The sequence below is a fragment of the Pseudomassariella vexata genome (assembly GCF_002105095.1).
Source record: "Pseudomassariella vexata strain CBS 129021 chromosome Unknown BCR38scaffold_7, whole genome shotgun sequence".
In the NCBI taxonomy this organism is placed as follows: domain Eukaryota; kingdom Fungi; phylum Ascomycota; class Sordariomycetes; order Amphisphaeriales; family Pseudomassariaceae; genus Pseudomassariella; species Pseudomassariella vexata.
Window position 1 is genome coordinate 28,814 of NW_024467962.1, and position 27,362 is coordinate 56,175.

The 27,362-nt window shown below is 50.2% G+C and overlaps 7 protein-coding genes across 7 annotated transcripts; 4 read left to right on the plus strand and 3 right to left on the minus strand.

Moving 5' to 3' along the window:
- Positions 1-827: 827 nt before the first annotated feature.
- On the minus strand, positions 828-1,945 carry BCR38DRAFT_474434 (uncharacterized protein; the record flags this gene model as incomplete). The annotated part of the gene is made up of 3 exons (XM_040862968.1): positions 828-1,022; positions 1,059-1,379; positions 1,736-1,945. The coding sequence occupies 3 exons, from the start codon at positions 1,943-1,945 to the stop codon at positions 828-830; spliced, it is 726 nt and encodes a 241-aa protein (XP_040715251.1).
- Positions 1,946-2,658: 713 nt separating this feature from the next.
- On the minus strand, positions 2,659-4,472 carry BCR38DRAFT_392066 (major facilitator superfamily domain-containing protein; the record flags this gene model as incomplete). Its single annotated transcript, XM_040857575.1, has 6 exons — positions 2,659-2,932; positions 2,993-3,065; positions 3,118-3,729; positions 3,783-4,023; positions 4,076-4,207; positions 4,263-4,472. 6 exons carry the CDS (start codon positions 4,470-4,472, stop codon positions 2,659-2,661), a joined length of 1,542 nt encoding a protein of 513 aa, XP_040715252.1.
- A 717-nt stretch (positions 4,473-5,189) lies between these two features.
- On the plus strand, positions 5,190-9,708 carry BCR38DRAFT_484985 (Hydantoinase B/oxoprolinase-domain-containing protein; the record flags this gene model as incomplete). Its single annotated transcript, XM_040863820.1, has 9 exons — positions 5,190-5,247; positions 5,294-5,515; positions 5,574-6,230; positions 6,281-6,516; positions 6,564-6,637; positions 6,685-7,465; positions 7,513-8,032; positions 8,206-8,308; positions 8,370-9,708. The coding sequence occupies 9 exons, from the start codon at positions 5,190-5,192 to the stop codon at positions 9,706-9,708; spliced, it is 3,990 nt and encodes a 1,329-aa protein (XP_040715253.1).
- A 1,313-nt stretch (positions 9,709-11,021) lies between these two features.
- Positions 11,022-15,057, minus strand: BCR38DRAFT_474437 (uncharacterized protein). Its single transcript, XM_040862969.1, has 3 exons — positions 13,597-15,057; positions 11,337-13,532; positions 11,022-11,286 (listed from the first exon to the last, which is right to left on the minus strand). The coding sequence occupies exons 1-3, from the start codon at positions 14,830-14,832 to the stop codon at positions 11,191-11,193; spliced, it is 3,528 nt and encodes a 1,175-aa protein (XP_040715254.1). The 5' UTR covers positions 14,833-15,057; the 3' UTR covers positions 11,022-11,190.
- A 5,443-nt stretch (positions 15,058-20,500) lies between these two features.
- On the plus strand, positions 20,501-22,025 carry BCR38DRAFT_433237 (SGNH hydrolase-type esterase domain-containing protein). The gene is made up of 2 exons (XM_040860235.1): positions 20,501-21,300; positions 21,361-22,025. The coding sequence occupies exons 1-2, from the start codon at positions 20,546-20,548 to the stop codon at positions 21,686-21,688; spliced, it is 1,083 nt and encodes a 360-aa protein (XP_040715255.1). The 5' UTR covers positions 20,501-20,545; the 3' UTR covers positions 21,689-22,025.
- A 1,531-nt stretch (positions 22,026-23,556) lies between these two features.
- BCR38DRAFT_201153 (uncharacterized protein) lies at positions 23,557-24,343 on the plus strand. Its single transcript, XM_040854097.1, has 2 exons — positions 23,557-24,070; positions 24,121-24,343. Exons 1-2 carry the CDS (start codon positions 23,633-23,635, stop codon positions 24,136-24,138), a joined length of 456 nt encoding a protein of 151 aa, XP_040715256.1. The 5' UTR covers positions 23,557-23,632; the 3' UTR covers positions 24,139-24,343.
- A 1,419-nt stretch (positions 24,344-25,762) lies between these two features.
- On the plus strand, positions 25,763-26,186 carry BCR38DRAFT_433241 (uncharacterized protein). The gene has a single exon (XM_040860236.1). It carries the CDS (start codon positions 25,883-25,885, stop codon positions 26,135-26,137), a length of 255 nt encoding a protein of 84 aa, XP_040715257.1. The 5' UTR covers positions 25,763-25,882; the 3' UTR covers positions 26,138-26,186.
- Positions 26,187-27,362: the final 1,176 nt, after the last annotated feature.

Consider the following 27,362-nt stretch of genomic DNA (forward strand, 5'->3'; position numbering starts at 1 on the left):
GTTGGCTGCACATGGCAGATTTGGCGTCTCGTAGTTTGGTCCCTCTTACTTTCTTCAGTTCTACTGCGTTGATTTCCAATGGACAATCGTTTCCAATGGATAGTGGCCAGGCCATAGATGGTTACAGGGTCTTCCTGGTGTGCCTTGGAGATATCTGTATCCAGATATAGTGCTTTCTTACTTTGGACCAAATGCGCCGCATTCCCCACCAACACGATTGTCGATTCCCACAAGGTGATCAAGAGCAATGCGCATAACGATGGAGTTAGGGAGCGGAAGGGAGCGGATCAGTGACTGATGTTGATGACCCCCGGCAACGGTTTACGTTGTGGGGAAGTGGAGCAAGGTGGTAGATGCGGAGATAAACAAGGATTCTTGGACCTCACAGTGTGACTGTATATCGACTATGATTGGAACGCACTGCTAAGACCCGGCGTGTTCTTATCTCTACTATCTTGTGGTACAGTATGGTTAATCTGATCTGTGAGTTTTATGCTGAGCATTCTCATCACGCCCTGGCGAGCTGAGGTGAACAGGTCTACAGTCCGAGCCGACTACTACGGACAACGCGAATTAGAGGGGCGCTGAGGTGTTCATCAAGCTGTGACCTGCCTACTCTCCTGAGAGAACGAGCTATCTCATCGTATTCCACCCTTAGTGCACCGTTCATTACGTCACGGCGTCACCCGCTTGATGGACTAGACGATCTTATTGTCCCCGAAACCGAAAACAATGAGTCCAACGGGAGGCGAGAAGAGGACTCGAGGTGGATGCCGGAAGTGCCGAGGTGAGCCCCATATTCCCTCATCCATCAGAGCGCCAGAAACTCAACAAATGTAGAGCGACGAGTAAAATGTCCGGGGCAACGTCCGATATGTAGCCATTGTGAGAGACTTCATTTGAGTTGCTCCTACGAGACCAGGCTGAGTTGGCAACACGTTGTGGTCCATGTTGATGCGAGAAAATCTCGCCCCATCAGAAGGCCTAAAGACTTGGACGTCTCCGTCGAGAGCTGGATGTTTCTAAACACAATTGCAAAAGACTTCGACTCAACGTACTCCAAAGGTTCCGATTTTAAATCGATGCGGTGTTCCACCCATCCGAGCTTGAGCACTGCAGTTCTTGGCCCACTCGGAAGCTCCCCTCAGGTCCACTCTGATATTCAAGTCTTGCTGCTCGGCGAAGATCATGCCAGCCAGCTCGATTTTTTCACACGCCCACCCGGATACCTTTCTCCGTTCAGTCTCAAGCAAGTGGAGAGCGATCTCTGGCATTATTTTGACCAGTGCATCACACCCCAGTGCGTTTTGATGCCGGATGATGTCAATCCATACCGAGATGTCCTTCTGCGCATAGCGGCTGCCTCTCGAGGTGGACCACTTTACCATTGCATATTAGCTACTTCTGCAAACCAGCTACACAGTATCGGACTCGTCCAGTACAAGTCCGCCATGTGGTCACATCGTGCCAAAGCGCTGCATCTACAGCGAAACCAGGTTGGGCAACTCTCGACCCATTCCACCCTTGGAACCACGTTGTCGAAGGACCAAGTTATTGCTTCAAGCTTGATGCTATGCTTTTTCGAGGTTGGTGTCATCTAGGCCTTCTTTGGACCAAATGCTAATGGAACAGATAGATCCTACAAGACTGTTCACAAACATGGACCGTCCATGCCGAATTTGCCCGCAATTTCCTATCCACACAAGTGCAAGCATTGCACAGTTTCAGTGCTGACCAGCGACGACTCCATCACTTTGCCTTGACTTATTTCATATCGCACGACGTCCTCGCCTCGACTGCTGGGACAAGAATTGGAGCTACCGGTGCCGTAACTCAGCTCTGTCTCTCTGCCGATAGCTCGTCGATCCTGGCGCTGACGGGGTGTCCAAAAGAACTCTTGGTGTTGATATCCGAGATCAACCACCTTGGCTCGTTGGTCGACCATGGTCCGATAGCCGATTTTAGGCAGTGTCGCGATGACCTCGAAAGGCGCCTCTATATTTCTGCTCAGGTCATACCGACTGTTTCAGAGCTGCGAGTGATCATCGAGCTGAAACGACTTGCCACTCTTTTATATCTTTACGCGAGAATCGATGATGCCAGTCCACAAGAACCTCACATGATCCGCCTAACGTCTCAAATACTTTCTTTGATACCTCAGATCTCACTACGCACCAACACCATTCTATGGCCACTCTTCATGGTCGCAACTCTGGGGATCCTCCCGGAAAGTGAAGAAGGGAGGAGACTAGTTCTGGCGAGACTGGCCGCGCTCCAAGAAACCCGACAACTGGGAAATGTAAAGAAAGCGCGAATGATCATTGAAGACATTTGGAGGGCTCGAGATTTACGTACAGAAGACGCGTGCAAGGGTTGGAGTATACTCCTGGGAAAACACTGTTCTATCAGTCTTGCGTAACTCGAAATATCTGAATCCTAGTACGCGAGTTGAACTGCAATGCAACTTTTTGGCATTCGGTTATACAAAAGATGGAAAACGAAGTTCCCGTTAGGCAATAGGCTTGGGAGTGCATCGGCTGAGGGTTGGCCGTTAAGAGTCTAAAGCCGCCAGTTCCAGAAAATCTCGTCCGCGGCCGTCCGCAGCCGGCCGGTAGCTATCCCTACCCAGCAATGGAATCCCTGGGCTAGAACCAAGCCTTAAGTCGTATAACGAAAGTTATGCTGCTTCTTATCCGTCATGTCTATGAAGCCCTCAGCTGTCCCCTCTTGCACCACCTCCGGTTTACCGTATTTGCAATCTCGCCGTTTATTCTCCTGCGTGGCAATGAACCAGTAGAGACCAAGAAGCAGCATACATACGCAGTAGCAGACCAACATTACGACAACACCCGAAGTGTACTTTGGTGCTTGGTTCGCGCGGAAAGTCTGAGGGCCTATAAGGTTCCCCGCGGCATAACCAACTGTCACAAGACTATGAAGCAGCCAGTCAGTTATGGGCTATCAGGCTTCGCCGGGTGGGATATATACATACCTGTAGGTAACGCTCTTCTTGGTGTGACCGGCTGTGTTTGCCTGGGGAAGGGAGATGCCTACAACATACGGAGCTACCACCTGTCAGCGCCAGAACCATTACAGGTCCAACGTAGAACGACTTACGCCAGTAGAAGTACATAAAGTACAATCCCACCATCTGCCCAGCTATGTTGGACCTCGGCAAGCCGTACACCAAGGCTGTGCCAAAAATCGGCAGAAGTAAAGCTATACTGGCAACAAAGGTCCGCTTGTTATGCGACCTGGCGGCAATGTAACTGAAGAGCCATGCGCCACCTGTGGCAATGATACCGAAGGGCATGGTGAGCAAACTCGCTTCCAATGCGCTGAACCCAAGATTGCTTATGATGATGGACCCAAATGTTTGGAGACCGCCGTTGGGGATATTGATGACAATGTTGAAGAAAAATATGATCCAAATCCTGATGTCGAGAAGTGCTTCCCAGACCTGATCCCACTTCCAAACACGGTTGGCGATTCCCGTCCTGTTGCCGGCCAGCCTCTGCACAGCGTGGAACTTTTGCTCGGCGGTAAGGAAACGGGCATTCATGGGGCTGTCGGGCAGGAAAAAGAAGAGAAAGATGGAGTAGATGACGTTTATGGAGCCCGTCATGATGTAGAGGTACTGCCATTTCAGCAAAGGGGCCGAGGCGGGAATTGTGCCGACCACCCAAGCGAAGAAGCCGTTGAAAACAGAAGAAAAGTAGGCGAAAATTACTTAGGCCTGTCAGTACTTTGAGGTGCAATTTGTTTGTATATACACCACTTACTGGCATTTCTCGGAGGTTGTTCGTTTTTTTTGTAAAAGGAGGCAACAAGCATGGTCAAAGATGGGGTGATGGCCGCCTCGAGAAAGCCTAACCAGAAGCGGAGGGCCATAAAGCCAGACCAAGATCGGCAGGGGGCGTACATAATGGTCAAGATGGACCACATAAGGGAGGCGGTGCATAGCAATTTGCCAGGTGGAACTCGCTGGACGAGGTAAGAGGCTGGGACGAGACCAATCAGAGTCTAGGGCTGCGTCAGCTTCAGTTTTGAAAATGTAGAGATTAGTTTTGCTTACACCTAGTGGTAGGATACTGCCAAGCCAACTGTACTCTTGTCCCACCATGTTGTTGTCCGTCTGGAACCCGTACAGCGAGGCAGTTCCAATCTGGACCTTGTCAACAGCTCCGAGTGAAGCCGCGAAGAGTAGCTATACGACGTGAGCCTTACTGGGGAAGCGGAGCAAACTATTCTAAAAGACTTACGAGGGGAATCATCCATGCGTCAATCTTTTTGACAATCTTCTTCTCTTGCTCTGGTGTCATTGGCGCATACTCTTCCGTGTTTGCCAGATACTTGGCAGCCTCATCGAGAGCATGATCATCGACCGACTTTGAGATGTCACCTTGGGCGGTTGAAGGGACTTGTTGGACCTCATCGCCATCATTAACGGACGGTGATTTAATGTCGGCCATAGTCAGGACTCAGAACACAAGGTTGTGGCTGCACAGTGGGCAGTGGTCCTATTACGAATGAAACTGCAGGTTTTGACGAGTGAGAATGAACCAATCCAGTATGTTGGAGTTCAGTCTCCGGGATTTATATTAGCGAAGACATGTCGCATATACATCTGGTATAAGACCTTATCGCATCCATGACAGTGTAGCCGCCTGTGGCCGGCCAAGCATCAAGGTTGAAAATTCCGAGCATGAGTTCCCGCATCAGATTCGGCGTTGTGGAGATTGGTGTTATCGTAGCATCACACAATGACGAGACTGTTCAACGATTCGGAACTCTGGATCTTGCGGGCGGTTCCTCATTGGACCACATCGGGTTCGACCCGACAGATTAGAAGATCGGAGGAAGTTCGAATCGACGTGCATGAGGGTGCGAACTGGCCAAGTGGCACTGTCATACGGAACTGGTTAGCAGAAGCCCAGAGTTCCACTAATAATGATACAGAGCAGAGTCACTAGCAGGGAATCCCTGACTCTATCCTGATTGCACACCAACGTCGAGGTATCCCGAACCGACGACACTGCTACACCCCTATCACCGGCCATATGACCGACGGGATGCTTCAAGCCTGCCGAAACGCCCAAGCACTATATCAGACCATGTCTCCTGCAGCTTATCGGCATTTTCACTTGATGCCATTGAAGGCAGCCCAACACAAACAAAAGACAGACGGAATGACGACCGATAAGCCCCTCCCTGTAGTGCAACCAAACAGCATCAAGTTCGCGATTGGTGAGGCAATTCGCCACGACGTCAACTCACAACTGACTGAAGACAGACCGTGGCGGCACTTTTACGGATGTTTGGGCCTCTATCCCGGGACGTGATGATGTGGTTCTCAAGCTCCTGTCGGTTGACCCGGGAAACTACGATGATGCACCGGCAGAAGGCATTCGGAGAGTGTTAGAGATGGTCTCAGGCGCTTCGATACCAAGGCGAGCCCCTATTCCGAAATACTTGATTCACTCTATTCGTATGGGGACAACAGTGGCCACAAATGGTGAGATTGACCCCGTCACTATGAAAGTTGGCGATCTGACACAGTTTGTGCGCTTCAGCACTGTTGGAAAGAAAAGGAACTAGGCATGCGTTCATGGTGAACGAAGGCTTTGCCGACTTACTAGACATCAGTTACCAAGCTCGGCCGAGCTTGTTTGAGTTAGGCATTCGCAAGCCCGAGCTACTCTACGATGAAGTTATCGAGATCTCGGAGCGCATAACGGTCGAAGAGTTTGACGAAGACATCACCAAAGACAAACGTTCGCCCCTTAAGGAGATCCCCGGTGTGCTTGTGAAGGCCAGCACTGGCGATATAATGCGCATTATCCGACCTCTTGACGAAGGTGAGGTCCGCGAAAAGCTCCAGAAAATCCAACTAAAGGGTATCGACACACTGGCAATCTGCTTGGCTCATTCATACCTATATCCTAATCACGAATTACGCATTGCCGAAATTGCAAAGGAGATGGGATTCGGACATGTGTCGACGTCTTCATCTGTTGGCTCCAACATGATCAAAATGATCTCACGTGGAAGTTCGGCATCTGCTGATGCGTATTTGACCCCTGAGATTGTGCGGTATGTGTCTGGTTTTGCTCAAGGCTTTGCAGAGGGCAATTTGGATGGTGTTTCCTGTGAGTTCATGCAGAGCGATGGCGGACTTGTTAGCCATAAAACGTTCAGCGGCTTGAAAGGAATCTTGAGTGGTCCAGCTGGTAAGTCTCACTTGAATTTATCAGGGGAAAGAATGCTCACGGAAGTTTAGGGGGCGTGGTTGGTCATGCACGAACGTCGTACGATGGAAAATCTCCAATTGTTGGCTTCGACATGGGAGGTACATCGACCGACGTGAGCCGTTACGGTGGTTCCTTTGAACATGTGTTCGAAACCACTACGGCCGGAGTATCGATTCAATCACCGCAGCTTGACATCAACACGGTCGCAGCGGGAGGTGGCTCAATGTTGTTTTGGCGGGACGGACTCTTCAAAGTTGGGCCTGATGTAAGTGCGACTTGTTTGTTCATGAGTCAACTTCTAATGATCAGCAGAGCGCCGGTGCTCATCCTGGACCTGCATCTTACCGTAAGGGGGGCCCACTCACTGTTACGGATGCGAATCTCTTGTAAGTAATTGGACATTGGTTCTATATATATCGCTAATTCATGGAAGCCTTGGACGGTTGATCTCCGATTACTTCCCAGCCATCTTTGGCCCAAACGAAGATTTACCCCTTGACTCTGACATCGTCGCCAAGAAATTCGAGGAACTGACGGCGCAGATCAATGCTGACACTGGACGCACAATGACACCAGTTGAAGTCGCCCATGGCTTCATCGATGTTGCCAATGAGTCCATGAGCCGTCCGATTCGCGCACTGACCGAAGCCCGAGGTTTTGAGACGAGTCAACATAATCTCGCCACGTTCGGAGGTGCTGGTGGCCAACATGCGTGTGAAATTGCACGCAAGTTGGGCATCAAACGGATAGTCATGCACAAGTACTCGAGCATCCTATCGGCATATGGCATGGCATTGGCTGAGATTGTTCAAGAAGCCCAGGAGCCGAGTTCTGAGGTTCTCACCGACGAATCCATTAGCCGTCTTGAGAATCGTTTTGTCGAGTTGAAGTCCAAAGTGACCAAGGGCCTGGTAGCACAAGGCCTTCAAGAGTCTGCAATCGAGCATCAAGTTTACTTGAACCTGCGCTACCACGGTACTGACACCCATTTTATGATAATGGAACCCGCAGATGGCGACTGGAGAGCGGCCCTGGAGACTGAGCACTTGAGAGAACTAACATTTATCTTTCCCCGGGATCGGAAAGTTCTGGTTGACGATGTCCGTGTCAGAGGTGTCGGCAAGAGTGGTGAAGTCAGTCAAGACAATGAAAAGCTTGTATCCGAATTGCAGACCAGCAGGTTCTCTACAGTTGAAGGGGCTGAGGCAAGAGTTGTAGGTCATCCGCATTCAAAATTTGGACACACCACTAATAGTCTCAGACGGATGTTTTCTTTGCCGAGGGCGGCTTGCAACCAACCAAAGTTTTCCGCCTCGAAAGTCTGTCACCTGGGTGTGTGGTGAATGGTCCGGCCATCATCATTGATAGCACACAAACTATTGTGGTAGTGCCTAGATCCCAAGCAAAGGTCCTTAGCTCTCACGTGGTCATCGATCTCAGTGAGAACAATACAGTACAACAAGATCAAGTGGAGCAAGAATTGGTGGTGGACCCCATCAAGCTTAGCATCTTTGGACATCGGTTCATGAGCATCGCAGAGCAAATGGGAAGAACACTCCAAAAAACAAGTCTATCGCTCAACATAAAAGAGCGCCTGGACTTTTCGTGTGCCATCTTTAGTCCGGATGGTGAACTGGTTGCCAATGCTCCTCATGTGCCTGTTCACTTGGGGAGCATGAGCTATGCCGTCAAGTACCAACACGAACTCCATATGGGCAACTTACGGGCTGGCGATGTCCTGGTATCCAATCACCCAGAGGCCGGTGGTACTCATCTACCAGGTCAGTGTCCGATTTATTTTCATTGCCTGCAATGGCTCCTTCATGAGATGGGACCATCCCTTGAAGATCTGGAATCTTACTCTCATGGCACGGAATGACCTACTTGCCATGGCACTGTTCTCAAAACATTACACGGTCGCTTTATTCCATGGAATCATCTAACATTGCTGCAGACATCACCGTCATTACCCCCGTCTTCGATCAAGACGGTACAACGATTTGTTTCTACACGGCCTCACGCGGTCATCATCTGGATATCGGGGGATACCGTGGAACGTCAATGCCGTCGTAAGTATTTACCCGGCCACGGAGAAGAACAGTTCATTGACAATTTTAGCGACTCGACCGAGCTATGGCAAGAAGGTGCCGCCATCAAGTCCTTCTTTCTCATTAGAGATGGTCACTTTGACGAAGAAGGAATTGTCGCCATCCTACTTGAGCCTGGAAAATACCCTGAGTGCAGCGGCTCCAGGCGCCTCGACGAGAACCTGTCTGACCTCAAGGCCCAAGTGGCCGCCAACGCCAAAGGGAGCCATTTAATTGACGCCCTCATGGCTGAGTACGGCAAGCACACTGTTCATTTCTACATGCGAAAGATCCAAGAGAACGCCGAGGTGGCCGTGCGTGGATACCTCAAGTCAGCTTACAAGCGATGGGGTTCCAAACCCATCAAGGCGAAGGACTACCTCGACAATGGCTCTCGGATGGAAGTAACCATCCAACTTGAAGAATCGGGCTTCGCAACTTTCGACTTTGCCGGCACTTCGTGCGAGATGCTTTCCAACATGAACGCACCACCAGCCATCACCTATTCGGCGTTGATCTACACGCTCCGCCTTCTGATTGGCTCCGACATTCCCTTGAATCAAGGATGTCTTGCACCGACCAAGGTCCTCATTCCCAAGAACTGCTTCCTTAATCCAAGTTCTGGTCCCGCCGTCTGCTGCGGCAACACGCAGACGTCCCAGCGTCTCGTCGATCTTCTACTTAAAGCCTTCCGTGCCGCGGCAGGCTCACAGGGTGACATGAACTGTCTCGGATTCTTTGGAAACTTTCTTGATGAAACTGATGAGGAGAAGTCCGCAGGCTTTTCTTTCCGATACGGTGAGACTATCTGCGGTGGGGAGGGCGCGGGTCCGACTTGGCATGGGGCTAGTGCCGTTCAGATTCATATGACCAACACGCGCACGACGGACATAGAGATCATCGAGAAGCGGTACCCTGTACTGATCCGTGAGTTCTCCATCCGCAAGGGTAGTGGAGGAAAGGGAAAGTTCAACGGTGGATGCGGTATTGTGCGAGACTTTGAGTGTAGATATCCCATCACATTCGGTCTAATCACCGAGAGGAGAGTCCATCAGCCGTACGGAATGATGGGTGGTGAAGGGGGCGAATGTGGTGCCAACTACTGGGTGCAGAAGACAAAGGAGGGAGAAGACAGATGGGTTAACATTGGTCCGAGAGGTCAGGTCGATATGAATACGGGGGACCGGTGTGTCATTCATACCCCAGGTGGTGGAGGATGGGGCATTCCTGAGAGTGACGGCCAAGATGAGGGCATTGATGGCGTTGAGACTGTGGACGTTAAGAAAGGTGGTGAGAAGGCAAAGGTATCCTATCCCAGAGCGGCGGGGAGCTTGCAGGCATATGCGGCGGCACAGGAGGCTGCTTCGTAGAGATGAATGGGTAACCGGCAAAGAATTAGGCATAAAATTCCAAAACGGAATGATTTGGTAAACAGTTCATTTATTATATAGTTCGGTAATCTGGAAGTAAAGGACCCGCAAATCCTTGACCGTATTGAAATCTAATGACCCACAGAAACTAAGATGGTCTCTGTACCTGAGGGATGGAAGTTAGGAAGCCTTCGCTTAGAGGCAGACGCCTTATCTTGCTAGAAGAAACTGTCGGTAGACGCATGAAGTATTTACAAAACAAACCTCAATTAAGAGACTGCGACTGTGTCGGGGATAGAATACTGTAGACATGCTCAGAAATCTTACAAAAAAGAAAACAAAGGCAATTGCTGCTGCAACCATAGGGTTTGCTAACAAAATCATCAAGAGAGATGTGGTCAGCGCTTCTTCCGCATCCTGGAGTCTGCGCTCTCTGAAGTCCACAGAATGTAACGACACCTACGAAGCGAAAACAACATTAACTACGATACTCCAATGGCGCCCCTTCCCGAGTTTGTCTACTACGATGGGCTAGGTGCGCACGGCAACTATAGGGGATGTTTGGAAGGCATCCCGACAAGAACCCGAATGATGTAGAGGCTGCTGCAGAGAAATTCCAAAGTGTGAGTTGCCAGTTTCCCCATCAAAACTACAAAATCATATTACCGTTGAATTTCAAAATTGGATATGCTTACTAAGTCCTGTCAAACTCTGGTAAACGTGCCAATTATGATCTCACAAGGCCTCCAGTTCAAAATGCGGGATGGGCTCAACCATCCCACCGGTCCCAGCGCTTCAGCTGCCCCTAGGGCACAATCAAGAAATGAAGTTGAGGACGAAAATTATCACCACTGCGGCGCTTTCAAGGAGCGTTACACTCCGTCCGGCGCCTCCAATCGAGAATCACTCCGCCCCTCTTTCCCAATTCCACTTTGCACGTTCTATCCCAGCTTCCGCGCGGCAGAGTGCCGGTCTTGTAAGGGCACAGATTGGAGCCGCCCGGGGCGGCTCCAATCTATGCAACATGAGATGAGCAAGAGAAGAGTCTAATAACCGCGCGGCCAAGCTGAGAACTAAGAAATAAAGAGGTATTGGGCGTCCGAAAAGAAGGAACAGGACCTCCGATGGTTCCAGGAGAAGATCATGACAGACGATGAGAAGAAGCCGCTGTATCTTCACGCGGGCTTCTGGCAGAAGAATGCATACTGGGGAATGATTCAGTGCGAAAAATGCGAGGTGAGAAGTTGTTGGGATTGCAAATGCCCGCACTGCGAAATAAAGTTGTGTTAAGTGTGTCTCGATTTGATTCGGACGAGAAGTAGACGCTAATTAGATGTCTTAATGAAGTACCGTCCATGCATCGTGCATGAAAACCCTACCCCTGACGTGAACATGCACCGAGAAACTCCTCCGTATGAGATGCGTGAACATCTTAGCTTTCTCCCAAAAAACAGACATATGTAGTCAATTGCCCTTAATTTATCATCTGATTACGGGATCGGTCGTCTTGGCCGGACATACGCTGTCGATATGCGCTACAAGATCTTCCATCTTGTAGGGTTTGGTGGTTACGCCATCCTGCAACTGTCAGTACATGCTCTGGTACTTTGCACGAAATCTGGACTGACCATGCCAGATTCGAGAGCGGCGTTGACCTGCTTTCCCCTAACATTCGCCGTAACTCCGAGTATGGGAACATGTCCCTGCAGCTGTCCTTGCGCTTCTAACCTTCTGACTTCGGTCGCAAACTCGAGGCCGTTCATGACGGGCATCTCAACATCACACAGTACGATATCGAACCGACGGATGAGGAGCTGTGTCCCATTTGGCGATGGTGGAGAAGGGGTGACTAGAGCGTCGAGGGCTTCTCTCCCGTGGTTTGCGGCAGCGACGATGAAGCCACGATTCCGCAAAAGCTTGCAGAGGACCTTTTGGTTCACGAGGTTATCCTCCACAACCAGTACGTGACGCTTAACCATGACAGGTTCCAAGTCTAGCGTCATAGCACCGGCACCTGGTTTCTCTTTTGGCGTCAGCACAATTGGCGGTGTAGCCGTAGTTGACAAGTCTAGTGCCGTGTTTAGCTGGAGCTGAGCAGGTTCCATGTTTGCGCAGCTGTGGCGACTAACGGCTGTTGCTGAAGACTTCGCAGGTGCAGTCGTCTTGTTCGCTTTCACGTAAAACGCAAAGGTGCATCCACACCCGGGACTACTTGTCATACCGATCCTGCCTCCCAACATCTCCGTGATGTGGTGCGAGATGAACAAGCCAAGTCCGGATCCGCCGTACTCAATATGAGTTTTGGGAGAGGCTTGAGCGAATCTATTGAACAACGACGCCTTCTCCTTGGAATTCAACCCTTTGCACGAGTCTCGAACGCTGAGCGATAGATATATGTCTCCCAGAGTCTCAGCCGGGTCCCCCATTGGACTTGGCGGCTGGGCCAGGGAGTATCGACTGGGTACGTAGTCCACGCCGAGTGACGGTCCTGGAGGTGGTTCCGTTGATGCTGAAACAACGATGACAATCATTCGAGTGGAAGAAGGCCTGGTGAACTTGATGGCATTCGTGACCAGGTTCAAAACAATCTGGATAAATCGGTTGGGGTCCAGGAGGATCCAATCCACGCAGAGTTCAGTCAGAGATTTATCCTCCACAATTTCGAGAGAAATGTCTGCCATCTTGATTTCGTGGTCAAACATCTTGAGTGAAGAACGCACAAGACCGATAGGCTGGATCGGAACCGGTGAAACGACCAGCAAGTTCGAGTCCAGCTTCGACAGCGTAAGGACGTCATCGACAATTTGCTTTTGGTGCTGTACGCAGTACATGATAGTATTTGCCGAGTCGAGAGCGCTATCCAGGGACCTTTGGAGTGTGTCGAAAAGTCCTGGAGTCTGTTCGTCCGAGATCTGCTCCTGTATCACCGCCAAACACTTGCCCATGGCCTCAACCACCTCCTCCCCACAGTGCAACACGGCGGACAGTGGATTACGAATCTCATGGCTTATCATGTCAATGAATCGCTCCTGGTGGGTCTTCAATTGAATAGCCTCTTCCATCTTTTCCGTCAGAATCTTGGTGGCCATCTTCTGGGGGCTAATGTCAGTGACCCAAAAGTCAATGTAGTCCACAGTGGTGCCGTCGGCTTTGAACTCGGAAAACCCAGTTGCCAAAACCCACACGGCGTTTTCAATGACCTGTTCACCGTCATTGATGGTGTATGCTCTGTCCTTGAGTCTGAATTCAACGGTTATAGGGCCAGACTCCTTCCGGAGCCTTTCCAGTAGCTCTTTCACAGGCGGTCTGTCTTCGGGGTCAATAAGAGGAAGCCAGGGTTCCGGATCATGGACTTGGCCAGGAGTAAAACCGTAGTATGAGTGCCAGGCATCATTCGCGAACAGAACTTGTCCTTTGCCGTCGGTTCGAAGTATTCCCAGTGGGGAGTGCTCGGCGTAGTTGCGCCATTTGCCCTCGGACTCTTCCAGTTCCTTTGTGCGGATGCGTAATTGTTCCTCGATCCACTTGTGCTCGCTAATGTCCATGAGCAGCGCCATGACGGTTTCTACCTCGCCAGCCTCATTCAGATCGGCATAGCAAGCACACATGGCAGTCCGATGATCCGAATCCATCTGACCACGCCGAAACGGTTGTTCGATACGAAACTGAAACTGACCGCTCTTTTTCTGGGTTCGTACCCTTTCGAGCCATTCTTCCACCAGTGGAACGTCTTCCGGATGCACATTTTCGATAAGACCACAGCAGTCGTGGTTGCTGGGACTCATGCCCGATATTTTATACCATGCGTCATTTGCGTATATAATCTGCGGAGGGATTAGCCATTAAGGTCAAGTCCATGGTATTCAAGCTCGTCCCTCAAATACTCACATTAAGATCCGTGTCTGCTAATGATAGCCCAACAATGCATCGCTCCGCGAACCTGTTCAACCGCATCTCACTCTTTTGAAAGTTGATGGTAGCATTTCTGGCCAGCTCAGACCTACGTTTTACTTCGTCCGACAGCCTGATTTTGGATATTTGTGGTCCAATTACGTCAGCCATGACCTGCAGGAACCAAGTGTAGAGTTGGTTGTATCGCCTGTACGGATTCAGTCCAATGATCAAGCATGCCGCAATCTCGCCATCGGCTTTGAGAGGAACAATCGAAAATTGGCGACTCGGTAGGCCAAAACCCTTCCAGGAAATCCCACACGGAGATGACAGGCATTCGCTAGCCTCGACCACAATTATCCTCTTCTTGGTAAGGGCTTCAAGGACGGAGGGAGTAAAGCCGCCCAGGTCATTTTGTATATCCAGATACTCCTTAGCAAGGTCGTCACCGCGCTCGACGCCGAGACAGCCTTCCAAGTGACAAGTGTAGTTGGGCTTGGAAGGCAAGGATGTGGCGCTGATCTGCTCCTCGATAGAATATACCAGAGCGAATGGCACGTCTGTTTCGTTGCTCATGAGGCCATTCAAAGTGCCCTGCCACAGATCTTCCATAGTAGTAGCACTTGATATTTGTTGCGACAGGTAGTGAATGCAATCGTTCCGCCGCCTCCGAATAACGTCTTTCGTCAAATCAGATTGTGTGGCGTACGATCCCATGACCTTTCCATCATCACCAATAACAGGAACCATTCTCCAGTTGAAGTACGTCTCTTCCAGAAACCCATATCGCTCCATCAACAACATGGACGCTTCGCCCGACGCCGTCTCTCCGGTTTGACGTTGTGTAGATATGATGGTTGCGAAGTACTTCCAGAAATCTGGAAACACAACAGACGCATCTTCACCCAAAGCGTCGGGATGTTTGGAGCCGATAAACGGCACCGATGCTTCGTTGTAAATCATGATGAACCTTTCGCCCCAGTACAGGACGCATGGTTGACTATCGGCCATGATGAAGCGCACCATCTGCTTCAACTCTCGCGGCCAGAACTCCATTGTCCCCAACGCAGTCTTGGCCCAGTCAAAATCTCGTACGAATTTCTGGAAGCTTGTCATCTTCGCTGGAGGAGGATCCCGCATCCAATCCAGGTTGTTACTGGCGATATGCGATTTAGTGTCACCGTCAACATGGCGCTTGAGATGGCATTCTGATTGACCATTCATGACGGCCATGGAGAGAGTGGATCAAGGAATACTGTGGGGACGGCAGGTGCCAGAAAAGTCATTCAGTCTGGGACCTTCTTCGATTGGTGAGCTGTACCCAATGTCAGCATGCGATCCCCATCAGCTCCCACGCAAGGTCATAAGCCTTTGCAATGTGCGTCTTAATTCGTAGAAACGAGGCTCGGCAATGATCCGATTGAAAGAGTGAAATCATTGTTGAAATGGAAATTCTCCATCCAAAAATGGAAGTTTTCCATGCAGCATTCATTTAAGGTTGAGCGTTGACGTTGCATATCGGTGGAGACGTCCCCGGCAAGGCATTCCTCCTCTGCTAGCACCACGCAGTCCGCGTCCGTAGGCCCCTCAAAAAGCTGGCTTGTCTCATTGCTTTCTGTTGCCACTTTCGTCGTACATGGGCTTCGGACGAAATGGGGCCATGCAGAATAACGGAGTCCTTCACTGGACCACTTCGAGTGTCATTATCGCCTACACGTCTCGAGTGGTTTCTCTGCTGATGCGGGGATGAAACGTTTACAAGACTGGACGATCTCTGTCGCCGAGAGCTCCGCAACCTTGATTGGACCAGATTGCTCTACCGACACTGCAACTCGCTCGCTTCTCGATCCATCATGTGTTGTAGGGAATGTTCGATGAATCCTCATGTTGATGTAGTTGCCAGTACGCCGGGACTAGGGCATGAAACTCAACAATGTCATGTTGGTCGATGTATGGATTGAGCCTTGGCTCATTTTGACTAACCAAAGTGTTTCAATCAGGGACACACGCGGTCTGATGAAACACTGATGGGTAACGGCCGAAGTCCTTACTTCGCAACTACTGTAGCAGGTAATCTGTACTCAGTTACAATCTGTGATCGACAGAACTCGCGATATACCTCCGTCATGGCCATCTTGTCTGTGCACGGAAGCTCCATGTCCCACGAAGTGTACCTGTTGGATGAGCTCGTCCCTCCGAATTCGAATTGTCGAGCCTGATTTATTACAGAAACACGCCCTTGCTTTTATGGGATAACTTTCCCTTGAGGCTGTTACAAACGATGGCCATCACCCAATCGATGTTCCACAATTTCACCATTCACAACATTCAGAACCGGACTCAGGGATTTACTGCTGCTGATCAGCCGGAGTAAGATGGCCGTGGTGGTCCAGATGCCTACGAGTATTTGGCCCGCTCCCGCTGGTACCCGTCGTTCCTCCGCTCCAAGAAAAGCCAAGTCGAACTCAAGATTGTGATGGTATTGTGAGTTCCTTTCCAAAGCATAAAAGATGGCCTTGGTAGAATTGCTCGTACGCAGTTCCGTTAGGCGAGTTTTGGGGTCAGCTTGCAACAACTGGTGACAATAACCGTGTTGGGACCTTTCATCCCTGAGACAAGACGGAAATCCCGTGCGAGCGAGCGTTTCCCCATCTTGCAGATACAAAGATCGCACTTCTTTTTCGTCTTGCCAAAGTCCCACCTACTGTAAAAGTGAGCCAAGGTGAACTTAATCGAAACTCAAACCGGCCATACTCCCCTGATGGGACACGACATATATAAATGACATATTTATCTTCTTGTTATCGCTAACTTTATCCGCCTAGGACAGATTTTCTATAGGGCGGAGGTTTGGCTCAATGGAGGATAACTTGTCGCGAAGCACAAGCGAGCTTTCTGGGTGCCATTGCGACGGCTTGTACACGGCCTGGACCAAGTCCCATATGGAATTGCATACCCAACCCAAACCGGACTACCCGCGGTCTGTATTCTGGCGTATTGTGAACACACGCCACGGACGGAAACTCTCCATGTCCTCGAAGGGGTCCTTGCTATACCGGTAGCCGAACATATCGCTCATGTTACAGTCTTGGCCGCAGAAGCTGACAAATGTGCACTCGGACATGGTGATGCCAAAGCCGATGATCCTGCCGTAATTTTCGCGATGAGTATTCCGTGGGCTCTACTCTTGATTTTGCCATATGCGCACGTAGGAGACGCTCTCTCCGGGCTATAGCTCGATTACGTGGGCACTCACCGACCTTATCCACTGTCCCACAACTCGAAGCCGAGGCCCAAAATGTGGCGAGAATTGCGCGAATGTCTAGCGTAGTGCGATGATGTGTGAATTCATTGAATAACGTACAACCCCACCTTTCCGGTCACCCACCTTTCTGGCCACCTAATCTGCCAACTACAACAACCTTCGGCACAACAGATTATCGTCGGTATTGGCTATTATTATACAATGCCTCGATATTCAGAAAATTCGATTCAAGGCGCTCTCAACGATATCAATCAAGGGATATCCCAGCGCCAGGCTTCCCTCCGATGGGACGTTCCACGCTCTACCCTCCAATTACGACTCGGCGATGGCCTCAGCCATTCTGACGCGTCAATCGCGTCGATGAAGCTATCTAGGGATCAGTAAGACGCGCTGATTGGATGGATCCTCGAAATGGATCGCGAGGGTCGTAGCCCGTCAGCGCTATTCATCGCTAAGATGGCGTTGATTCTGTTACCTCAGGATCGTCGATCAGAGGGCCTCGGTCGCCATTGGGTTCATCGCTTTATTCAACGCTATCCAGAGGTCGGAAGTATCCAATCTCGACGCCTCGACCGTCAGCGATTTGATGGCCTATAGACGCAGAATATTGACGATTTCTTCGAGACGTACGAAGCCTTGATGTCAGCTCACGACTACTTTCCACATAACGTCTGGAATATGGACGAAACAGGCATCGCGATTGGCGAAGGGATCGAGGGTATAGTGTACGGATTGTCAAAGAAACATACAACATTCGTTCGGAGTGACGAAAGCCGCGAATGGGTCACTATATTACATGCTATATCGGCAATGGGTAACTCGTTGACCCCAGCAGTAATATATACTGGCAAGAGCCTCCAAGCCCAATGGTTTAACGATTGCGACGATATACCTGATTGGCAATATACTTATTCGTCTAACGGTTGGATCAGTACAGATATCGCCGTTCGATGGCTTCGTGATATCTTTATACCTCGTACACAACCAGTTGATCCCGACGAGCAGCGGCTCTTGATATTAGATGGTCATATCGCTCACGACAACGTCGAGTTTATGTGGTTAGCCTATTATAACAAGATCTCGTTACTATTTTTGCTAGCACACTGTTCTCACGGGCTCTAACCTCTCGACGTCGCCGTATTTTCTCCATTAAAGCGGTACTATCGCTCGTTAGCGACCTCTCTCTCGATGGAGTACTGTTCTATTCTATTTAAAAAGTCGACGTTCCTCTCGCTATATATCGAGGCATATACGAAGTCGTTCATGATCAGTAATATACAATCAGGCTTCTGTGCAACTGGAATATACCCATTAGATCCATCGCGACCTCAGCCGACGATAGCCCCCCTATCAGAACGACCAACTACACCACCAACAGCTGGTAATTGGCTTGATCCGACAATAATAACGACGCCAGTGACTAGCTTAGTAGCTAGGGAGAGTCTGGCAGTGATTACGCCATTACGATCGTCGCAACGGCTATTGTTTCGGAAGCTGACTCGTCGGCTAGATGTACAGAGCGTCGAGGTCGCTACTTTGACACAACGTGTACACGCATTAGAAGCCGAGATAACTTCGTTACGCCCCAAACCACGTAAGAAGGTACGATTAGGGCCTAATGAACGATTTGGTAACATTGTACAGATTAAGGAAGCGATGGATCGAGCCCTTGAAGTAGAACGGCAACGAGACCAGGTACAACGTCGGAATCAGATAATACTGGACCCAGCTAGGGCGTCAGAATCTATCAGATCTATACCTCAGGAAGCCCTAGAGCACAGCTTTCTATTAGAGCTGGTTGTACTGAATAGCTATAATAGTACGTTGAATACATTGTTTCGAATACCTTCAATTGAATTGCAATATGTGGCCAGAAATGTGGGTGGCCGGAAAGGTGGGGGTTGTACGTTACCGCAAAACGAGACAGTGACGAAGGAGCTGCTGGTATGAAAGGTGTGAGGCGCCGCTTCTAGATGCATCTTGGACAGGGCGAACACATGTCGGGTTTCGGCATACCACTGAATCTGCATGGGATGCGAGCAATACTTGCGCCCTGGAACCAGTAGCACATCAAATTCTGTGATGTGCCTGAAATCGAATGTTCTTCTGCTGCAGTTAGCGTGGCGATGCCAATCCCATCAGTCTGTAAGTCCAGATTGCCGGCTTGTATCTCTACTAATCAACCACCTGCGTCCATGGCAATCTCATGTTTAGTAGCGGGTATCACGCCGCCAACCCTCGTATCCTTGGCTCCCGGACAAAGAGCCACATGCGCAGAAGTAAGTGGTACCGTCTACATCGATGGAAGAATGGAGCAAGCGCAGCGGTGAACGGGTGGGGAAGAGCACGGTCTGGGAGCCTGACTAGCGCATGCCCACGTTGAGCATGCCGAGCGGTCGCGAGTATTTTGGGTCCTGCACAGGCATGTCTCGGACGATAAGACCAGTTTCATAGCCGGCGAGAGTGACAGCGGAGGCTGGGAGACGGCCGTGGTTGGCAAGCATGCGAATGAAGGCGAGGGTGTTTGGGTCCAGAGTGTTCCACATTCGCGCCCCTGGAGCTGGCAGCTCCTCCGTAACCATGCGAAAGAACAGGCGCGGCGTGACAGTTACGGGGTAGGCAATATAGCAGATTGAAAAGTTGCTGAGTGACCAACTGGCTTGGTGGCAGTTGGCCAACCACGGCGACTCGGCCCAGGAGCAACGTCCAACCGGCATCATGCACGCCATCCGCCCAGTAGGTTTTGGAGCTTGTGGTTGATCAATTTGGCCCCTTGGTCCGTTTACGACGCGGCTGGGTCATTGCTAGCCATCAGCGACACGCCGTCTGCAAAGCCGATGTCGGCCAAGAACGGATGGGATCGTCACTGGGCCTTTCGGACTACGAGTGGTCAGTGGTAAGCGGTCAGCTTTTGGTGTAGGTAGTACTGCAGCCCGGTCGATTTATACTTGCCTATACTTCTTTATATTTAAGGCTTATATACCTAGCGCCGTGGATCGTCTCGCTAGATATCGTAGCTATACGCCCACCACCACAATAAGATATTTTTCACTTATTCAGGGCAGTTACAGCTATTTAAATACTGAAATAGATGCTCTTTAGCATCGGAAGTAGTTGGAGTAGCCGGAGGTATGTCCTTGAGGCATGCCGATGTGGCCCGACTGGACCGGGATGTTTGGAAGTAGTTCCATATTTTGTATTTTGTGGTATACCCAAAGGAACCGTTGTGCTCTTGGTGACTGAGCTCATCCATCACTAATAAAATCGAAGTACTATATCCCAAGCACATGTAGGAATAGGATGCTAGGACAAGGTACACCTCGTCAGACTTTAGTGCAAGTGAAGCGCGTATTGCGCAGGCTAGTCCCCGTGCTTGAGCACCATGTTTAATCGAACTGCAGGTCGTCAGCTCAATTAGATTCAGCTTCAACTGATCGAAAAGGCATTCAATTTCTGGTTCCAGGTACTCAAGTATTTAATCTTGCAATGCAAATCCGTACGCCTATTAATTCCATAGACCAAGTCTTATAGATGTTAAAATCCGGCATTTCCGACGCTAGCACAATTGTGGGGTAGATTAGGATCTATTAATAGGTAGATTGCGGGTATTTATGCGAGCACACACTTTATTTCAACCTTTACTGACGTGGCACCATATTCAGAACACCACGTGCCACCACCATGACACCTTTACCTGAGAATTCTGCGAGCGGTGGTAAAGATGTGACCCCATCAACACCGTACACAGGTGAACCAGGCGGTCATGTCGGACCATTATCCTCCCAAGAGACACCCGGAGCTGAGGACGTTCCAGTTGAACCCCGCTGGTTACTGCCCCAAAGTCGGCTGAACTCGTCACGATTCCGCTGTTTTATTGCTCTACTAACTCTCGTACTCTTCATCGTCATCATTGTCAACCTAGGCCCAGCCGAACAGACGTCCAACCACCCCAAATCCAAAATAAAACACTTCGCCTCGTTAGGATCTTCGTTCGCCGCTGGCCCCGGTATTCCTCCCCAAGTCAATCCGAGAGCAGCTGGGCGTTCGGGACATAACTACGGCGCCCTACTGGCTGCTCACCTTGGAGATGTCACCTTCACGGACCTGTCCGTATCGGGAGCTACCCTGCTCAATCTCATTACGCAACCGCAGCTTACATCGGGCCATGTCTTTGCGCCGCAGGTGTATGACCTGCCTGCCGACGTAGATCTCGTGCTTGTGTTGGGCGGTGGGAATGATCTGGACTATATTGGAGGCCTGATGCGGGATCATGGTGCCGTTGTAGATAGCTGGGGCTTCTGGGATAACAATGGAGAGTGGGTGTCGGGCCCCAAGACGGTGGCGCTCGGTAGTGCCGATGCGCTGGCGAGGCGGTACGAAACCGTATTGGATGCTGTGCACACAGCCGCTCCACAGGCGATAGTTCTGGTGATTGAGTTTGTCTTCCAACTTCTAAACCCGTGTGATAATATTTGGTGCTGACTTCAGGTGTGCAGATATTTGACTCTCCTCGGCCAACACTTCCAGCCAGGCCAGCACGCCCCCTTTGGGTACTCCAGGGCTGCGTATCACATGGAAACCGCCGAAATGCTGCACAATGGAACTTTACAGGCCGTTCAGGGGCGAGAGGCTTGGTGCCATGTCGTCGAGGTTGCCAGACTCAGCGAGGCTCATGGCATTGGTTCTCCGGAGCCCTGGGTTACCGACTTTAGGGGTATATCTATTCGTGCTGGTGATGTTCCCTATCACCCAAATCTTGCTGGCATGAAGGCCGTTGAAAGCATGCTGTTTCATAAGCTGGTACAGCTCGACTTGATAGCCTAACACCAATGCTTCTATCTTGGAAGTGGAAATTCCAATGTCCGGACTAAACCGACAAATCTTCCTCGTTCGACTTGGTTCTTCAATGGGCACCTAGGAACTCGGTGATAAAATATGCTGTCAGGGCCAGACTATGCAAGTACTCCGCGGTAATCAAATACGTGGAATGTGTAAGATCTATACCTCCAAAGATCACCTTCTAAGACTTATGTCACTAAGATTCATCTTCCTCACAATATAAATATTGAAAACTATTATTATTATTATTAAATACGCCGTAGGCTCGAAGCCCCCGGTACCTCTACTAGTACTCCCGTATGTCAAACCGTGCCCTAATGGCTGGACTAAATACATACGCTGCGTCGTCGCTTCGCCCTATTGGCGACTGCGTTGCGTTCACTACCATACTACGTTGGTTCTCAACCTACCAACAAAGTCCCCCCTGAGAAGATCGATGCTATCTGGGCCTTGAAGCTGTCCGACCCGTCCCTAGCAGCCACCTTACAATAGTCCCACTAACTACTGGTTCTCCTGTTGCCGTTGCGAGGTCTCTGCGAGAGTATAGTGGCCGTGGTGCGATAGCGGCCCGTGTTCGTTCCCTCGGTCCTTCCAACAGCCCGCAAAAGAGGATTACGTGCTCTGCCGTCTCAGGGGCGTCGCCACAGCGGCATAGCGGCGAGTACACGCCAAAAGCCCCTGTCTTGAATAAGAAGGCTGCTAGTCCTATTTTTTCCGTCCTGATCTGGCACAGCGTAGACGCCTCCAGTCGGTTCAGGCCGAAATACTTGCCCCCTTTCGGTATCTGCATCGAAGGGCCCTCCGGTTCCTCAGCGATAGCGCGTCGCTGGCGATCGTGATGCTCTGCTCCGGTGAGCCATCTCTTCCTCCAGTGGCCGAGGAGGGCAGCCGGGACCTCCTTTTCCTCACTCATCCACTCGGAGCCCCGGGCCTCCTTCTCCAGACCAGCCTCCTCAACACATTTATACTTTAGCGCACAGGCCTCCCAACACTCCATTCGGCCACTGCCGGAACGACGACGTCAGCCTTTGGGGAGCAGGGAAGAATGCTCTCCGTCATTACAATCGGACGCTGAAAAAGTATTCAGCGAGACTGAAAAAACACCGAGCGTGATCAGGTGTTGAGACTGTCACATTCAACTGGACTGAACACTCTGTCTATATCTGCGTCAGACGAATACCATCCTGACAAGCCCACCTCTGGCACCCATCAAGTTGAAATCGATCTTACCCCTCAAACAGACTCTTCCCAAGACAACTCTCCCCAAGACAACTCTCCCCAAGACAACTCTCCCAAGACAACTCTCCCCAAGACAACTCTCCCCAAAACGACCCCTCCCAGGACGATGATCTTCAAGTTAACATGCCAACTGACAACGACATCCCAGACCTGACGGCTGCTGGCCACTTCGATGGCACGGAATCAGCCTCGAGATGGCTGACATCATTACATTGGCAGTTCCGCCGAGTCGGATACAAGGACTCTAATCTTCCAGCCTCAGAAGTTATATCGGCTATCAACATGTTGTGTAAAGGCCAAGCCGCCACTATGCTTGACTCGGATCATCGACTTCAGATGGCCCTTGAAAAGGCCGAGACGGGGAAGGCCGTGAGGGAGGATATGAGCCTCATAGAGCAGGCTCTCAAGGACCGATTTCCATCAAAACCGCTTGACGACTTTGCTGATTGAGGAGACGAGGACCTGACTTGTGTTGCACAGAAGCCTGACGAGCCCTTGGCCCAGTACTACACTCGAGTCCAGAATGCCTTGAGACGAGCAGGTGGACGCGATGGGCCCAGAGATGTGACATCTGCCTTTACTCTCAACCCGGCCGAGAAGACCTTGCTGCGAACCGTTGTGAGCAACTTCGTGGATGGACTATACAACTATCAACTCAAGCAGGAAGCTCTTGCTAACAAAGCTCGCAACATGCCATCCCTCTGGCAGTGCCTGGAGGCTATCCGAGAAGCTCAGCACATTATTGAGGACAAAGCTCGAGCCGCTCAAAATGAAGCTGACCGAGTGAAGTATGCCGCTATGGAGAAAGCCTTCACTGAGAGGACTGGCATGACGGTAGATCAGGCTATTGCTGACTTTAGACCACCGTACGTTCAGAGCATGATGGGAGCACAACAATACCCACCGTACAATCAATACGCCCAGCAAGGCCATTCTCCGATGTATCAACCTTATGCTCAGAACCATCAGAGCAACCCCCAACGCAACGCTGTAGCCTTTGACACCCTGAAAAGACTCGCATCCACTACAGTGGATATGCACGGTCATCAATTCGACCTTCCCGTTGATCTCTACAGCGATGCCTCAGGATATGGAGCTGGCTGCCTTATTACTCAGACACAAGAAAAGGTTCGTAAGCCTATCCTATATGATAGCTTTCTGTTCACCAAGACTCAAAGGAACTATGGAACGTATAAGAGGGAGCTATGCGGCATCGTCGAGTTTGCGAGACGACACTCCAGGTATCTTCGGACTCAAGTGGCATCAGTTATTCACACAGACCACAAACCGCTTACATTCTTCCTATCTTCCCCGAACGTCGAAGGTATCTATGCCAGATGGGCAGACGAGCTTAGATCCCTCAACGTCAGGATCTTATATATCCAGGGGTCTAGAAACAAGGTGGCAGACGCATTGTCTCGCACGATCTTTCCGGATGAGGTATGTGAAGATACGGAATACCTGAAAACTCTCAGCCACCTGTCAGATGAGGGACAGTGAGTGTGGAAGGATGGAGCTGGTGGCTATGAACGGTTGCTGTTAGATCTGTCTGCTGACGGACGGCAAGATTGGATCGACAGACTCAGTAGTCAAGCTGTGGAAGGCAGGCTGACTTCGCTCTGGAGATGGACTGACGACAAATCTGGGTTTGAGAATATGCTGAAGACTCTATCTCCACCTGAGCTGAGACCTGATGATGAGAGGTGGCAATTCGTGGCCTCAGCCCCTACCACGCAGATGAAAACACACTTCTCTGAGATCCACGACTTCGGTGATGACGATGCTAGGACTCACTGGCTGACTAGCCTGTTTGGAGATGCAGCTACGAGGCACGCGGTGGCGTCATCTTATACAGAATGTCTGTGGTATTCAGATGTATGGAAAGCGCTGACTGAAGGAAGTAATGAAAGAGGATGCATGGGAACTCGAGCATTCCGTGAGAGACTCCAGGCATACAGAATCAGGGGAGATTCACTCGAGCAGCAGCGGAAGGGTGTCTGGCGGCGATGCCTACTGCCGGAGAACATCTCCCCTGCACTCAAGACTGCTCATGACGAGGCAGGACATTTCTCGTCAAAACTCACCCTTAGGAAACTCAACCAGTCAGTGTTTTGGCCTACAATGGCTAGAGATACGTCAGACTATGTGCTGGGATGCCTACGCTGTGCCTTATTTAATCCTGCCAAACCTGAGAGTCCTGATCAGCCAGTCACAATCTGCCAGCCCTTCCAAATTATGGTTGCAGATTTCATCGGCCCATTCCAACCCTCGGATGGCTTCTCTTATATCCTTACTATTGTTGACTATTTCAGCAGATATGGGTGGGGTTTTCCAACAAAAAGTGCAAGCACCTCTGAGGCATTGAGGTCGATTGTCGCATGGCGAGACCAGGCCGGTACGACTCCACTGGCATTCTATGTTGACCCGGGAAGTGCATTCATATCTACAGCCTTCCATGCTGGAATGAGCCTTATGAACATACACGTGCTGAACGCCCCCTCCACATCTCACAAGAGTGTAGGGTTGATCGAAGTGTTTAACAAGGTTACACAACTGGTACTGAACAAACTGAGTATGGAAAATCCGAGTCAACTGCCTGTCGACTGGCCAGCTCGACTCCCTCAGGCTATGAAATGCGTTAACTCAAGGTATATTGAGAGTCTGGGATGGTCACCGTTCGAAATATTATATGGACATCTACCTAGAGGTGACTTCGAGATGAAGTACCCCTCCGAACCTCAACGTCAACTCAGATGCGCCCTGGAAGGTGGCACATTCGACCTTCCTCAAGGTGAAGCACTTGAGAACCTTGTGGTGAACCATGTCGGCCGGATACAGTACTGCCAGGAAGTGACGAGATCATCACATGAGCAAGAACGGACGAGAAGACAAGCACTACATGATAGCAGGGCCCTCAAGCTTGACGTAGGCGACTGGGTTATGCTGATGCAGGAAGGAAAACAGCCTAAGTTGACTCCAAAATGGCGAGGCCCATTTATTGTTAATCAACAGACTGGCAGAGGATCCTTTAGGCTTGTCAATCTGGATGAATCAAGCACAACCAAGTTCGACTACCACCAGGACATGCTAAAATTATTCAAACCAAGAGGAGGATATCTGAAGACAGCTGACGATCTGACGCGACCTATGGCGCAAGCTCTGAGGCGGCAGAAAAGATCCAAGCTAAGGCAATAAGGACAGACTGGAATGGGGGATCTCGGTGGATACTTTGGCTCTAGATGTGATTAGCGGGGGCGCCATATTTGTATGCCCTGGAGTAGCTAGTTAGCGTGTACACAGCCACTGCCTGAAGCCACTGTGGCACTTGGCCATAAGACATTAATCTCGGCCTGATCAGAAGCACAGAAGAACTTTTCTAATAAAACACACTTTTCTGACAACAAGAGAGAACTGAACCATCTTTTGAAGGGTTTCCCGCGTAGGGGGCCGGGAGGACGTTGGAGTCTGTAATTTCACATCCAGCTTCTCAATAACAATATCTGGGATTAAAGGCACAAGCCCGGCCCCTTGAAAGCCTGCACGAATATTGCTTTCGGTCAGGCTCTTCTTGAACGCGTCGCAAAATGCCGGAAGAAAGTCCTCCTTTGTGATATGCGAGTCGCGTAGCAGTCGGTTTGCCATATCTTCAACAGCACTTAGCCGGGGAGGAAATGCTTGCGAATCTAGCTCAATTATCCTTTGAATAATCGTATTTTCTTCTAGTTTTGTTAAATTCCGACCGTTGGCTTCGATATTGCGACGTGATTGACGTTTTTGAAGACGCGCCTGGAGAGTAGTATTCGAGACTTTGTAGATTGTTGCAGCACGTCGGATACTAAGTGTTGAGTCATTTCTGATAGCCTGAGTTGCAAGGAGTAATTGAGATTCTTTTTGAGCAGAATCCATCGAGAATTAGTTGCGTGGTAAAGTTAGGAAGTTTAGTTCTATTTTTTGCTATGGGCGTGACCCGTTCGGTTGGGTGACCTGTTCGCTTGTGGACTACGTTATGTAATATATATTATTGTTATTAACGTACCCCACAAGCAAGTTGGCCACTTTTTCTTGGCACCGTATGAATAACTTCAATAACTTAACTAAACTAAAAAATAATAATTCAAACTAATCGGAATCCTCTGTTAGGCAACCTTGGTGGGCTTTGCCAAGACCACCAAGGTTACCACGTGACTTAGCCCTTTGGGACTAAGTCCAACCTTCGTGCTCCATAGGACTAGATAGGATGTCATGCTTTTACAACCTCACAAATCTTTGACCACCTTTGCGTGTAACATCCTCTTCCTCGTATATATCTTTATCATTCTCACAAGTACGAGCATTATGTCCGAGCTCTCCGCAGATCCTACAGCGCCGTCGGCGTGGTTCGGCCGGTCTCGTACGACGACGGCTTACTGTCAGATAGGAC

Excerpts from the sequence above, each read along its gene's own strand:
- BCR38DRAFT_474437 (XM_040862969.1), bottom strand. The coding sequence starts at position 14,832 with ATGGCCGTCATGAATGGTCAATCAGAATGCCATCTCAAGCGCCATGTT. Across the intron at positions 13,533-13,596 it reads TAGCAGACACGGATCTTAAT|ATTATATACGCAAATGACGC; the intron begins GTGAGTATTTGA and ends ATCCCTCCGCAG. Across the intron at positions 11,287-11,336 it reads CCGCTCTCGAATCTGGCATG|GATGGCGTAACCACCAAACC; the intron begins GTCAGTCCAGAT and ends TGACAGTTGCAG.
- BCR38DRAFT_433237 (XM_040860235.1), top strand. The coding sequence starts at position 20,546 with ATGACACCTTTACCTGAGAATTCTGCGAGCGGTGGTAAAGATGTGACC. Across the intron at positions 21,301-21,360 it reads GCGATAGTTCTGGTGATTGA|ATATTTGACTCTCCTCGGCC; the intron begins GTTTGTCTTCCA and ends TCAGGTGTGCAG.
- BCR38DRAFT_201153 (XM_040854097.1), top strand. The coding sequence starts at position 23,633 with ATGCCATCCCTCTGGCAGTGCCTGGAGGCTATCCGAGAAGCTCAGCAC.
- BCR38DRAFT_433241 (XM_040860236.1), top strand. The coding sequence starts at position 25,883 with ATGCTGATGCAGGAAGGAAAACAGCCTAAGTTGACTCCAAAATGGCGA.